This window comes from Glandiceps talaboti, chromosome 2 (assembly GCF_964340395.1).
Source record: "Glandiceps talaboti chromosome 2, keGlaTala1.1, whole genome shotgun sequence".
Lineage (NCBI taxonomy): Eukaryota > Metazoa > Hemichordata > Enteropneusta > Spengelidae > Glandiceps > Glandiceps talaboti.
This window is the reverse complement of record NC_135550.1, coordinates 24,633,398-24,648,954: the sequence shown is the minus strand read 5'-3', so window position 1 is coordinate 24,648,954 and position 15,557 is coordinate 24,633,398. Positions and strand designations below refer to the sequence as shown.

At 35.4% G+C, this 15,557-nt stretch overlaps 1 protein-coding gene across 1 annotated transcript in view; it reads right to left on the bottom strand.

Annotated features, from left to right (window-relative positions):
• The window catches only part of LOC144443604 (5'-3' exoribonuclease 2-like), a 127,678-nt gene that overhangs the window by 97,275 nt on the left and 14,846 nt on the right, over positions 1 to 15,557 (bottom strand). The window contains exons 23-30 of the mRNA XM_078133150.1: positions 15,437 to 15,509; positions 15,015 to 15,098; positions 14,471 to 14,568; positions 13,993 to 14,072; positions 13,253 to 13,309; positions 12,808 to 12,876; positions 11,614 to 11,742; positions 10,069 to 10,187 (exon numbers count right to left, since the gene is read on the bottom strand). Coding sequence (XP_077989276.1) covers positions 10,069 to 10,187; positions 11,614 to 11,742; positions 12,808 to 12,876; positions 13,253 to 13,309; positions 13,993 to 14,072; positions 14,471 to 14,568; positions 15,015 to 15,098; positions 15,437 to 15,509 — 709 coding nt within the window. The remainder of the gene's footprint in view (positions 1 to 10,068; positions 10,188 to 11,613; positions 11,743 to 12,807; positions 12,877 to 13,252; positions 13,310 to 13,992; positions 14,073 to 14,470; positions 14,569 to 15,014; positions 15,099 to 15,436; positions 15,510 to 15,557) is intronic.

Sequence of the window (15,557 nt, the reverse complement as noted above, 5' to 3'; positions counted from 1 at the left end):
CACTTTACCATACCTCCTTACCTTCTAACAAGTCTACCGTGTGTCGTGTATGCTACCGACTTTACTATAACACCATTTAAAAAAAAAATTTTTTGGAGGGGGTGGTTAAAATTTCTTTTGTTTCAGTACTCTGACTATATGAAGGCACACTCATTAGCATTTTTCAAGTGTCCATTTGCAGCGACTCACTTTACATCCGTTAAAGCTTTCTAGATAGTATAGCATGTGGTGCTGTCTTGGTCTCACTCTCAATGAGGTTGGTTATGGTGTAAGTCACAACAACAGCTGACACGCTGTGATCTTTGAAGTGCCAGTCATTTAAAAAGACAGACAAGGTAAAGTTGCTGCATCGATTAGCAACTCACTAATAAATCATCAAATTCTAATCTCTTAGCTTTGTACACAGTAACCAGCAAGTTTCTCGGTGGACTGCTTGAGGTTTAGTAATTTTCTCTGTATAAGATAACAGTTATTACATCAACCAAATGAGGACTTTTTTATTCCTTTGAAACCATCCCAATACACTGTACTTAAGTTCAGCTGTCTGAGCAAACATTTAAGATTATTTTTTTTGTTTCAAACTGACAGTGATTTGGTACATTCTGTTGTTGTTCCACTATTAACGGTATGAAACTGCATGGTCTCAAAACAATTCAACTATAATGTTTTGCCTCAACAATCTGACTTGCTTTCAGTTTACAATATAGTAGCACTTCAGTAAATGAGAGAGAACATTTCTGAGTAATATGAAAGTATCACATTGCCATTTTTTTAGTAAAACTACAAAGTCCTACAAAATAACTACGATGTACAAAAATCGTGCATAAACCAAATCTCAAACACTTGATGACACAAATGATTCACGATGTTACCATTTTACAATCCTCCAACTAAGTTCAATAATATGGTAATCCTTTGATAATTACTACAGCCTACATACAGTTTGTACAGAAGCGGCCAATATTAGGATGAAACTACAGTACGACTATGATGAATGTGTCTTTTCCATAGTATTATACCTTGGTATACGACAATACTCAAAGATTTTCCGGTATAGTTGAGTATCTTGTATTTGGTCCATGGACTTTTGATTAGTTCTGAGGGAACTATTTCCGTGGTCCTTGACATATTTTTTTCCCTTACTACTTTCAAAGATTGTATAATTTTTTGTTCACTTTGATGGAATCAGGTTCAATTCAATTGAATTCAAATTTGTCTGCTCTCAAACTAAGTATATGGTGTGACTAGAACCTAGAAATTAACTTTGACATCCAAAATAAAATAGTTTTTGATAGAGGATTTTACTACCCACAACAAAATGAATTTTGATAGAGGACTTTATGAACCTGAAGACAAAATGGTTTGAGGCCTGCATATAAATGATCACAAGGACCTGATAGTAAATCTTAAAATACAGAAGCATTTTAATCACAGTGAACACTTTGTATCTTTAGTTTGGTCATTTTCTGAAATATCCTTAACTCTGGGTGTTATTACATTTGTTCTCTAATGACAATTACAATTAAGAGTTCAATACCGAATTGTAAAGTTGCTCAATAACTGTTCCATAATTGTCAATCTCATGTGAGAAATTGTGATGGCTATAGAAGAAACTCTAAGGTCAAATCTTCCATCAAATTGTTAGAGCCATTTGAGAATGATTTAATAGAACTGCCATTGATTAGATTATTTACACCATATTCATGTATTTATAAAGTCCTTAGTTTCATCTACTGCCTTTGAAGTCCTCACAGCCCATGCGTTTTGTGAATGGCTGGACAATTGGCCTTTCTGGTGACAACTGAATTTTGAAATCAAATAAAGAGATTACGATTCAAAATAATACCATAGTAAAATCAATATATGTTGTGTTTTATAAATATATATATAAATTTTCATGGTAATAGCATAGAAGGCTGTAGCGATGAATTCAAACCGTTTGGAATACATACTTCATTGCCATTTCTGGTTTGAGGTATTGAGACAATTTTTGTACAATATGGCGAACTACATTTGAAAACACTGCTGTCAAATGCCTGCTAAGACAATCTAGTTTTCATTTCACTTCAAATTGCTGTCAAAGAATCAAAATAATAAAGTAGATTGACAAAAAAAACCCCTGAATTCATCCCTTATTGTTGTCTTATATAGCTTTTCATAATTTTTTCCCAATTCTTACATTGGTCATCCTTTGCAGCAAGCTGGTAGAACCAAGTATGACTCTTCAATAGAAGTACAAAGCCACAAGTTGTTTTCTAATCTGCCGTTCTACACAGTTGGCTTTCATATCTTGAATAGTGTACAGACGGCATGGTTGCTAGTTCCATACATTTCTTTCCCTGATTTTATTTCAATCTGGTATAAAAATCTACTATGTCCATGCATATCTATTGAATATCTTGGTATAACTGAAGACCAATGCTAATGGAGCCAGCCTTATACAGGATGACAAATTTGACTTGAATAAAAGCCAGAAACAACCACATCATCAACCCGGCACTGTATACTAGCATCTAAATATTACATTCATGCATGTTGCTTGATGGTATGACATGCATAGTGGTATGAAAAACAATACAATATCAGGTGTTCATCAGCCTTGCCTCTGTCATCAATTCAAAACAACAAGAATTTTTGGCCACGTTACTACCAATCCTTCTAATAATCAAAAGGTGAAGCAAATGAAATATATGATATTCCTGTATCAGTGATTGAAACTAACTTGTTTAGAAATGAAATACTATGGTGTTGAACCCTTCACAAACACAGAAACAATACCAGTAACACCAATTGCAAAATAGCTCGATCCAAGAAGTTTGACAGAAAGACAATTACGACCAAAATACTCATAATCCATCACTGCTGGTAATAATGTAAAATATGAAATGTAAAATATGACATGCCTTTTGTTTATCACAACAAGGAAACTCCATTTTTGTGTGCATCGTGTTTCATATGTCCCGACTTATTATAACATCAGTCTAGATGCATGGCATTCAAGTACTTGCAATGAAACCATCTCATTTAGAACTTCCAATCACAGGTTCACATAAGGATGGCATAATCGGCATATCAGCGGTTTATTGCTGGTAAAGTTATCCCCCAGAACACTGATTGCTTCCTCAATTACATGTAGACCTTCATCAATTTGAAAGAAAAATGATATAGATATGGTTGGTTGGGCAATATGCTGGTGTACGATCAAATTATTGTTGTTACTCAGCTACAAAACTATCAATATGCCGACGAAAAGTCTATATGGATAAATGAAAAAACTGATGATTGCAGGCGATATCTAATGGATCAGTGCCTTGATGAAAACCCCCCTCCTGACAGGTTTCATCATCGGGGTCAGACTTTCAAACAAAACAAACGGACCAACAGATGCTCTTCTAATTTAGTGAAAAACTTGTCAATCAGAGAATTGGTAGTACTCGTACAGATAAAAGTGTATCAGTGATCAATTGAAGCATCAAACCAAGCATTTATTTGGAAAGTTCCAATTGAAAAAATTTCCATCCGAACATGCTCGGCATTCAAATGAAGCCGATGGGAAGTAGCTGTATTCATTTCAGATCTCATGATACTGACATAAACAACCTTTTAAATGTGCGAGGGGGCAAAACTTGCAACGCAATACGTGGTTCTTTTATCAATGAGTAGCCGCTTCATCTTGAAAGGAGAGAACTGTATTACTTCTTGGTGATGAGAAAATGAAATCCCGGAGAGACCGATATCACTGATGATGCATCCAACCCATAAACACTGATCCAGTGCACGCCCCACTGTGGGAATAAGAATCTCCGACAGCCGGCACAAATTCTATAATGTACTAGGGCCTAACCACTTAGTGAGCAGCTGAGTTTGCCAAATTAAAATTGGTGAACTCATCTGTAGGGATACACTTGACATACGTTCTGTCAAATTAACCCTGGCACGCGGACTGTTCATTTGGTAATCTACACTTTGTACAACCAATGCAAGGCTTCAGTCGGCCCAATAAAGTTGTAATCTAAAACAATAAAAGCCCTGTCTGATAAGGACTAGAGAAAGGCCAGGATGGAGAAGCTTAAGAACCATTTGCCATCTGGTGTCACAACATTTAAATGGTTGCCACTTGAGGTCTGTGTGTAGGTATCAATGGTTGGGATAAAGGAAAGTACACTCTGTGATCATTTCCAGTGTACAAATGTATGGAAATACTATGCTGACAGTCTTCATGGTCAGCAAATATTTGGTCTAAACAACATATCCAAACTTATTGAGAGCAACTTATTTAGATACTTGAAAAAGAGAAAGCACAAATATACAGACATCAAAACCTGACTAAAGTGATATAATTTCATCTTGAATGAAGTTAACATCTCAAAGTCATCAAAAAAGAATAATAAAAGAAACTGGAACCACCATGGAAAAAAAATCACTTGTAAACATTGGTCACATGGGACAACTTAAACTTAGCTCACTTGGAAAACTTAATTGACCCGATTGCAGCTTTTTGGCAAGCCGAGGAATGTTTTTTTCCTTTTGTGACTTCTTAATTAATGGACCTCTTACCTCCCATGACGTGAGTATAAAAGAATGAAACTAGGTACACCTGTGCCGAGTTCATGATAGCGCCATTAAAGTGTGTGACAATGGGAAAGGCTTGAGACACCCTTGTCCATTAGTTGGCATTGTTAGGTATTCACTGTCTTAATGATGTGGATCTCTAGTCCAGGGACTGTGCAAACATACCATCATCCTAACTACCATCGATCTGTTTGCCTTGCTTCATACCGTTGTTCTGACTTTCAAATCATCCCACCATACATCTGTCAGTATGGAGTGCACCTGCACACTGACTTTTCTTTCAATCTTTTCACTTGACACCTATTTTTTTTTTTTTAACTTTTTTTTTTTTACAAAACTTTTAGAAATGATGCTGGTGTATAGTTCAATGGTCGTCATGATGATGATGATGGCATGGAGAAGCCACTCTAACCTTTATTATGTGTTGCTACAGCACTGATTGTTTTTTTTTTCATGACAGGAAAACAAAAGTTGAAAATCAATTGAATATGAAAAGCAGCTTCAAATCTGATTTCTACTTATTCCTATGGTGTTTTGAGTTTTTGCAAACATGTGTATCATAGCTTCCATTCAAGTGCTAAATGAAAAGAAGTTTGAAGCGGTTCAACTCACTCACCCAATAATGCCATGCAATGCCATGACAGGACCAATCCATGATATATCTAGTTTGAAAGTTTGGTTATACAAAAGACAGTGCAAAAAGTTCAAATTTTCTGACATTTGAAAATAAATCAAAGTTAAGCATTACGATGGTAAAGAATAGAAATCAATACTCTAAGCAGTTTCTTTTAATTTTACAACATATACAAGTTTAGAGTTGCCACAAATAAAACACATATCTGTAAGGAATAGCTTATGTGTCTGACATTTTGTCAGGACATACAGGTTAACAGTGGTATGCTAGGCACTTGGGCACGTCTTTCAGCACAGTATTACTAGAACAATCAATTGTGGCATACTGGAGTTATTTTCCAAAGTGTGTAGGTATGAACTACTACAAAGAACAAAACGTCACTGTTTATATTTTACATTCAAGCCCACGTATCTGTCTTAATTTCAACACCAATGCAGCTAAAATGGCTGGTCTGGCATCAAATTCATTTTACCCTTACTCTAACACAGTCAGAAATACAGCTAATGCTACCAAGTATGTGGATTCTATTGGCCTAGTCAAAGGCAAGGTGGACTAGCATCCCCAGACTATTTGGCAGCCCACTTACGACATTGACAGCTTTGACAAAAAGAGCTTTGTAGCGAAAATGTTTCCAGTATTTTAACAGAAAACAAAGTCCAAAGTGTGAAGGAACCCACAGGACAAATAGTGTGGGATAGTTGAGATAATGTTGACTGGAGGGCTTAAATTAGTCTCCTGGTGAAGACTTCAAGAATGAGAAGTAGGTGTGGAAATCTAAACTTGGTGGGTTAAGCCATTTACCAAAGTGTGTCTATACCCTTCTTGTTCACAGCAAAGTCCATTTATTAAGGGGCTTGGTGAAGTTGTTTACACACCGTAAGGGTTGTCTACCTTTCAAGTATAAAAAAAAAAGAGAGAGAAAGAGAGAGGCAGACAGACAGTGAAGCCGCAAAAAGACTGTGGTCCATGTGCTGGGTGCATTAGTGACCTGATGATACTCCAGTTACAAGGTGTTGGTTGGCCACTTTTTGGGGAGATGGATAAAAAGTTGTAAAAATCTATAAAATAGTACTTATCAGCCAGGCAGCTGGTGATGGTGTTTAGTAAATGAAGCTTGCAATTGGCAAGGACACTATGATAAATTGTAGGGCTGTGTTGAGCATCCTCTTGACAACAATGATGAAAACCCTGTATCTCTTCAGCTGGGTCTTTTAGTCAAAAAATTGAACAATCTTTCAAGAGGGTCTTATTGTAAAAATGGCCTGCAACTGCCTAGATTAGCATCTACATTGTTGTAAGATCTGATAACTGGTAGTGTATCCGGCTACTCGTCAGTAGCAACTGAACATTACAAGTCTATAGCTGAGTACAGGTGTAAGCCAAACATGGTGACCACAGCTCTACTTGCCAAGCCTACTGGTCTACTTTCAGATCCTCATCAGAGTTAAAAAAAAAAAAAAATCTTAAAAAACAGAGAGTAGCTTGGAAAAAAATCCCACAAATGGACCTCTTTTATTTTTATTGCCCACAGGCATTACAAGCATCAGTGTTCTACTGGTGCTTTGAAACAACAGCAAGTGTTATGCTTAAAGCATCAAAGTTCCTTTAAACATGAAGCATGTATTCCCAGTGTCTCTCCCTCCAGTTAAATATACATTGTACAGCTTCACTTTATTCTCGCACAGGAAATTACAAGTATTATACAAGTCTGCCACCTTTTTTTCACAACAACGCCCAACCAATGTTTGTCCTTTACAATGTAATGACTGAATTCAATCTAGGAAATGGTTAAACTTAGCAACAGCGGCTTAATCATGGTGGAGTAACACATACACAAGACTGGAGGAATATGCAATCTCTCTACTACTTTCCACACTGAAGTACTCTAATACCGCTTAACTCAGAAATTGGAAACGTGAGGCGCTTTCAGCCATTTTTTGGTCATCTTGTGTAATTCACTTCATATATAACATCGTGGTGAGGATGTGATAATAGTATCTTTTGGGTTTGTCTCGTGGTGTAGAAAAGTGTCCATAATCTCACAAGAGTTGATGAGTCTATCAACACACCCATGTATTTGAAGGAGACATAGGCCGTTCGCAACTACAACATTAAGGCAAACATTGTCAGTTCCCTGTCTACACTAGAAGTGCCACAAGGTGTTGATTAGTGCTTTCAGTGTGTGATCTTGAACTGTAGCATTACTCAAGTACTTACACACTGACAAGTAACATAAACTACACACACTGATTTCTTCTAGTCTTTTCTCCTCCCTTTACTGTACTATCACTTTACATGGCAAATCTTCCACCTGTTATTTACTGCAACTACAAACTCATCTATTACCCAGTATAACTACTGCTAAACATCAACTCGATGAACTCCTTTACACCAATACTGGCTTTGAAAAATTATTTCAAACACTGAGAAATTTCTATGTGAATAAATAAATCCACTTACAGATACCAACTCTATCACTACATACATTTGATACAGACACAGAACTCCCACATGTCAAGTGATCAAACATCCCAAAAAGTCAGACTATTTTGCAAATCTTGAACACAATTTGGTAAACTGTCTCATCTGTCTTACTACTAAAAGTCAATAGCTCCATAGAAATGTACACATAGTTATATATGTAGAATTGATTTGCTAATCAAAAAGTACACGCAAGGTTTCTTGTATGTTATGATCAAATTTAATGAACACTAATGGTTTTTGTATATGAAGCAGTAATCAGGCAGTTGGAGAAATTTAATTCAATAACAAGTACGTAAGACAAGACAATTTTTCAGAAATTTATCACTGTTGCATACATTTCTTTATCAATAGCTTCATTCATGAATATCAAAAACTGTTTCCTCACTACCTACGAAGTTGATGAGGATCTTTCATTTTTCACCACAAAAAACCCAAAAATATTGTTTCAACATTATTTAGTGGTTCACACTACTAGATAACACCATCTTTTTGTACAAGGCATGCACAAAGAGCTTGCAATACAACTTTCACTACACGTATAAACTACATTCGATGATTCATTTATACATACACCACATCACATCACTATGACAGGCAGCATCAACACTGTACAATAAAGCCTGCATAATCCTATTGTTTCTCAACTACGCTGACTATTGGATCCTTGGAGAGAGTGCCACAGTAATAGAAAACGAAAGTATTGTATAATAAATAAATTGAGGGCGCTGTTTCATTTCAAAACATGTTTTGCTACACATGGTTATTTGGCAATATGGGATCACAGTCTTTAACATGTTTGTATACCTGGGTACACAAAAACTCCGTTGCAGGGACATCAGCTTTTATTTGGAGGATTTATGTACATTGATTTCACAACAGAAAACACTAATACACACACTATGACATGACTTTCTTGTGAAGATTTCATGTATTCATTTTCCTCTTTCACGGCATCGTTCTTCAGTTTATATTATTCATTTTTATCAAATGTAAGATGTGATTTAGAAAAAGAATTTTGTTTGCAATTTTTGCACTCCTGGCAATTACTGAAGAAAATGTATAACTGATCAGCAAAAACAAGATGATGGTGATAATAGTAATTTGATTTACCATCACGTAATCAAATTATCTGTACTTATTTTATTAAATCTATTATCATATAATACATTTAATATAATTCAATTTTGTACACAGATTAAATTTAAGGAGGTATCTGTAAATTCAGTCAGTCAGCATTAACAAAATTCATCATCAATGGTGAATAAAAGTAACAAACAAACTGTCAAGTTCTGAATTCATGATATCACACCCATGTACTACAGATTTTCATACAAATCACTATTAACAAATTATAGGCATTTCTTTTGAATGTGCATCAATTATCACAACGGGTATTGTGTGATGTCTTAAAATTTGAAAATAAAATAGCTGACATTCATCAATCATCACTCATATTTGTAGTGCAATACTTAATATTCCTGTTGTTTTTGTTGGAATTTTTCTGAGCATATAATTATCCCTTGTTCTAATAGTACTTCTTGCCAAATCTTGTTCCTCAAGATGTCACACTTTTTTGCATGAACCCAATAAACCACAACTTCACAAGGTTCTACAACTATACTGGATCTCCGTGGTGACCAGATTGTGAGAGTTACAGAGACATCAAGGGAATGTCCTTCATTAGATCTCACAGGTCACAGGATACTATCAGTAGCTCTGTTTAAACACAAACAACCTACCTCTGGTATTCCTAGGTCCTATCATTGATAGGATGGCTTTGTGTTTACATGCAGGATGGTAAATGCTATATACATCCACATGCACATTAAGTACACTCAGCCTTGGATTTCTGGAGACATCCTACAGGTGTTCTGTCAGCAGGATTTCAGGACTTATTTGTATTTACACAGACATAACAAACCTCTAATGCCTACCTGGGGTAGCATTTACAGAGTTTCTTTGTACATAGGTAGAGAAGGTTACACATTGTCCTAACTGTAACCTAAGGTACCAGTCAATAAGTTGACGATGTGATTCATTCATTGGTCACACTAGTCCAACTTAGTTGGAGTTTGCAGGAAGAGTACTTCTCACAATATGCAGAAATGAACACAAAAACAAGGAGCATCCCAAGTATTCAAACACACATGCATGCACACAGCCACGCAGACATACATACATACATACATACATACATACATACATACATACATACATACATACATACATACATACATACATACATACATACACACATACACACACACACACACACACACACACACACACACACACACACACACACACACAGAGTGATGTCACCTTTGATTTTTATTTTGCCTTTTACTATACACTATTGTACAAGTTCTACAACATACCTCCGTAGCCACCACTGTAGGACCCTCTCTGTTGTTGATAGGATGTCATAGGTGGTGTCCCTAGAAGACTTCGTGGAGGTGGTGTATTGGAGTATTGGCCTGTGCCCATTAAGCTATGTCTGGAGAAGATGTCAATATAACATAGTCAGTCTCGGTCACGTTCTCATATAGAATTATGACTACAAATGTGTGTATACAAGTCTTCAGATTTCACTATTCATTCAGTGGTGGGTCTTGGATCAACCACTAAACAAACATCAAAGTTTCTTCTACAACCATGACAGTTTCTCACTGACTATTACATGTTGTCACTCATTTGTGTGTTTGATGTCAAAACTTTGACTTTACTTCCCAATTTGTACAAATGTCTTGACATGAAATACACAGATAACCAATAACATTACTGTAACCATCAATAAGAAATTGTCAGAGTTACGTCAGAAGTTATGTTTCATCAAGTACTTCTATGATCCAATCATTTATACAGGTCATAATAGAAAATGGGTTTTAGCTCATGATGGATTGTTTGATCATTTTTTCATTTGAGAAACACATATATGCAAGTGGCTATTTTGTTGAACAATCAACACCAACAAACTTGCATAAAAAGCCACTTTTTCCAAATTATTTTGTTGAACTATGAACATCAAACAAACTTGTACAGAAGTCATTCATTTTCAATGAAAGTCTGAAGACATGTAGACGGAAGCCAGTAGTTTATTTGTAAATTTGGTGAGAGATTCTAATTCTTTGAGAACCTTTTGTAAAGGATTCAATAGTTGACAACTAATCTTAGTCACTGTCCTATATTTGATCTGAATTGCATTACTTTTTATTGACCAGCTACCATATTTCATAATATTGGTGATTAAATGTATCTAATTTTATCCACTGCAATTCCACCTTAATGTTGTTTTTCTAAGCCTGTTTCGGAACTCATGAAAGATAAAGTTAATAGTGACAGTTTGTGGTGTCACAATACAAGGCTAGATAGACAAAATTGTAATTTTCTTGGCTTTTTAGCCATTAATACATATTAGATATTGCTTTACAGGCTTGGTCTAACATTCATTAGGTTTGCTCCTTCCTGATTGGTATTATATACATCTCTCAATAAAGTGCCATCACCAAATAACACAGATTAGTACAGAAAAATAACATCAAACATGAGTTAAACAAGAAATCCAACCACCACATTACTGACAAGAAATTTGAAATAAAATAACAAAAATACACACTGTGACTTTAAACCATTATTGTAGCTGTTATTACACCAGGAGAGAAAGAAAAGATGTGCTGAACACACAAAAAGAAAACAAAATGAAAACCAACCATTGTAAGTAGTAAGACAACATTTTGTTATTGACAATATTAAAACTGGTATCATTTCACCATCATAAATATTAAAGAGATTAAAAATCACTGTTTACTTGAGAATACAGTGACAGGTTTAGTTGCACACAATATGTGTTAGAAATGTTAATGTTGACAGCACACATCAGAGCTTGAAAAGTGCAGAAAGACTGTAGACTTGACTCTCCCTACCTTGCCATACGGTGACCACCAGCACCTAACGAAACCTGCGGACCTGAGTGACGTTTAAAACCAAGTTGTGGACGATACTGTCCTCTACTATTATCCCAATCGCCAGGTTTTAGTACTCGAGATGGAGGTCTAAATTTCACAATATAATGAAGATTTAGCATGAGGCAACAGATAAGTGGCAGGACTACATCTGTTGTAAATTGCAAGATGAACTGGAAGGGAGGAAGCATGAATGGTTGTGGAGGGATGCATACCAGTAGAGGGTTGCATACCTAGGTTGTATAGTAGAAACTACAGGATAGAAGAACCAAAGCACCAAGGCAAATGTGCGAAGTGAAATTACAGGATAGAACCAAAGCACCAAAGCAAATGTGAATCTTGCATAGCGGGAGTAGAAGTTAATTTTTAAGGTGCAGAAATAAGAAACAGTTTGCATCAAGTACACCACTGGAGCTTCTGCAACCCACAATAAAGTACTGATACCAATGCATCATATCCAGTTGAAATGTTCACATGGTAGACACCAAGTAAGACCAGGCGTGGATTGTGATAAGTTAAATATTAAGAAGTGCCGTTTTAAAGTTCTATGCATGGAGAGCTTTGGTGTGCTATGAATAGGACCTTTAGTTTGGAGAGATGAAGTGGATGGACAGCTGAAAATAATCTCAATAGTTATTCTCATCCTGTAAATAAAATGTTATTGTCAAAGTGTGGTAAAAACTCACACTAAATATCAGAGTCATCTCAGTAAAACAATTATATTCAAGGTGCATTAAACACTGAATGTTTGGTAGCTATGCTTCAAGAATCACTGTAACGGGTATATCACACAGAATGTGTTAATTTTGTGAACATTGCTCTACAATACATACCTCCAGTATAAGTACATTTCATCTTTTTGTATATTCTATCACTTTTTAATCTATTCCAAAGAGTCCCATTTATCAATATTTTGAATGACTAACCAGTCTAATGACATCATAAAACATTCAAATACACACTGGTAGCATAGTGTTTTCAACTTCAGAACTACATTGAATTGGATATCATTACTGAATGTAGCTGTATGTTCAAAACAAACATGTAGTTACACTTTTGTAAATACCAATAAACGTCTTGCTCGAATAGTCTGAGAATAGAACACTCAGGACTGAGGAAGGTGGAGATTGTACAGTTTGACAGTTGGTTACTTACGTGGCTCCTGGTAGTGGTTTAGCAGAGAAAATGTGACCTTCAGGAAACTGTGGATCTTTGTATGCAACACTGTGATGAGAAAACAAGATATGTATAAGGCTGTTTACAGACATGGTAGACTCAGCCGAATGTGATCTTCATCCAAACTCTTGTCTATTGTCTACAGAGTTCAGTAGCACTAGTAATTATATGAAAATATTTGGGGGGATTTTTCCATGGTTCCATAAATAGTGCAAGAGTTGAATAACAGCATGCTTCTTTCGTTGGGAGATTGGACATGTGATTACATGATAGGCACCCATAGCTTATGTTATCACACCAAATTGGCAATCATGTGACATTCTTTGACAATAAAGTGACATTCTTATACAACTGTGCAACTGCTCAGAGCCATCCAGCGATATTCTTTGTCAATAAAAAAACACAAACAATTGAAATATCTCACCTTATGGATTGGGTGTCTTTCAAGTCTTTGACCAATGGCAGTGGCGACTCTAGGGTTCTATAGTGGTGAATACAGACAACAGATCAATAACTTTAGTTTCATCATCCTTTGTCTAAAATGAAAACTTTACATTTGAAATGAGTGATAGTGATGGGCCTTCTATGACCAAACTATTACTATATTAGTAGTGGTAGTTTCTTTATCATAATACAGTATATTCTATGGTTTTAAGTTTAAAACCTAGATGTCAGAAGCCAATACCCTCCCAACACTGACAAGAATTCAAAGCATGTTAAGGCACATATCCCATTGTAGGTCGCTTTGAAGTGAACGTTGAACATCTGAATTTGATAACTGGGTAAATATTTTCAGTTTTATATAACTCCTACCTCTACACATCCTGTGGGATACACAACAAAAGTAACAGTCAATTGTTACATGTTCATCATAGCTTATTTGTTTCTACAGTCCATGGCCAAGACTAGTTCTGCTGAACTATTTCCATGGCCCACATCAGATAACAATTATGTATTTCTTTTGTATTCATTTTGTATATTTGTATCATGTGTGTCTTTGAAAGTGTAGCTTATTTTTGTTATCTGGTGAAATAAATTTCATTCATTCATTTATTCATTCTATCTATCTATCTACAAAACTATTGATAATTACATTCTGTATCTAGTTGTATTTCTGAGAGTAAGATCTATAAAACTGAATACTTTTCTGGATGTCACACTTACTGTCCTGGCATGCATACAAACTCATTTTTCCAAACAGTGCCTGACATTCCTTGGGTGAGACTTGTATTCAAATCAGTGTCCTGCAAGTATCAAACAAATCACACAAATAAATATTCAAACAGTACCTAACATTCTTTGGGTGAGACTTGCATTAGTTTTAAACCAAAAGCACATTCAAGTACATGTACATACATTTGGGTTAAAAGGGGGATCTGGTAGGATAGAAGCTGATTTATGAAGGATTTATTCCTACAGAGACTTGCAATGGATAGTGTGGCTCCCAAGGGAAATGAAATATATATCAAATTGCCATTGTTGTGCCATTATAGGTCCGTGCCATGGATAATAATTGTAAAGCACTTCAAGATAAACACAATGTTGGAAAATAACTGTGAAAATTTAAAAAACTTTTACTGTTTGTGGCAAACACTTGTATGTCTGTACTTCTACACTTGAAGATACATAAAAACAAACAAACCTCATCTGTGTCAACTTCATACATTCCCATATAGAAATCAAAAGCAGGGTGGTCCTTGCTTACATACAGTCTTTCACAACCCAAACAATTACGTTTCTCTGAAAAGTGAAAACAAACACCATGAAATACAATTGTTATTACAAGATACTATGTCAAGGATGTCTTTCTCTGTATTAAAGTTTAACCAATAAGAGGAGGATATATATGGAATATGGTAAAAATCATATATTGTATATATTGTGGTTTCTTTTCAAAATTGAAGATATGAAAGTTATAACTATTAGTATTCATTTGTCAAATAGTTACTAGATTTGGAGAAATTCGATCTAAAGTTTACTTCTCACTAGATAACTACATCTTTACATTACAAAAGTAACAAAGTTTATAATTGCTGTTCCATACTGATTATAGGATGTCTACCATACTTTGCTTTGTCAACCAATGGTTGTCTATCATTGAATCCAAAACTACAGTAACTCCCTGGAATGAAAATGACACTATCGTTTGTGGACTTGATGATGATATTTAATGTAGATGTACTCACTCTCTCTTTCAGTCAGGTCTGGGTACACTGTCTTCAATGTTGAAAGCAATCTCTTCTCATCAACAAATGGTAACAAAGCAACACCTTTGACGATAAAGATAACAAGAGTATGGTTTGGTAAGCTATTATATTTAGTCTTAGCAAATTCAACGTGCAAGTGAAAGGACAATGCCTCTATGCCAGGGTTAACTTTCATGTCTGTTTATACAGCCCAAATAAAGAAATGATATCAGTGATTGTATGGGTGGCTGATGATTGTAACACTGTCATTGGAAGAGATCTGGAAATTTTAATTGCTTTATTGAAGAATTTTTCATTACTATTTTCCATTATAACACATTATTTCGATATAGCCTTCAGTGATTGGCTTAGATTGTGACATGTGGTATGGTCTAGTGGCCAGATGTGAGTTTCATTCTTACCTTGCCAGGCATACTTCTTACCATTCAGATCTATCTTGAAATCATCCGGATAAAAGTCTATTATGGGAGAATCCTGTAGAAATCAATGAAATAAAAATATCAATAATTATAGAGTCCATAT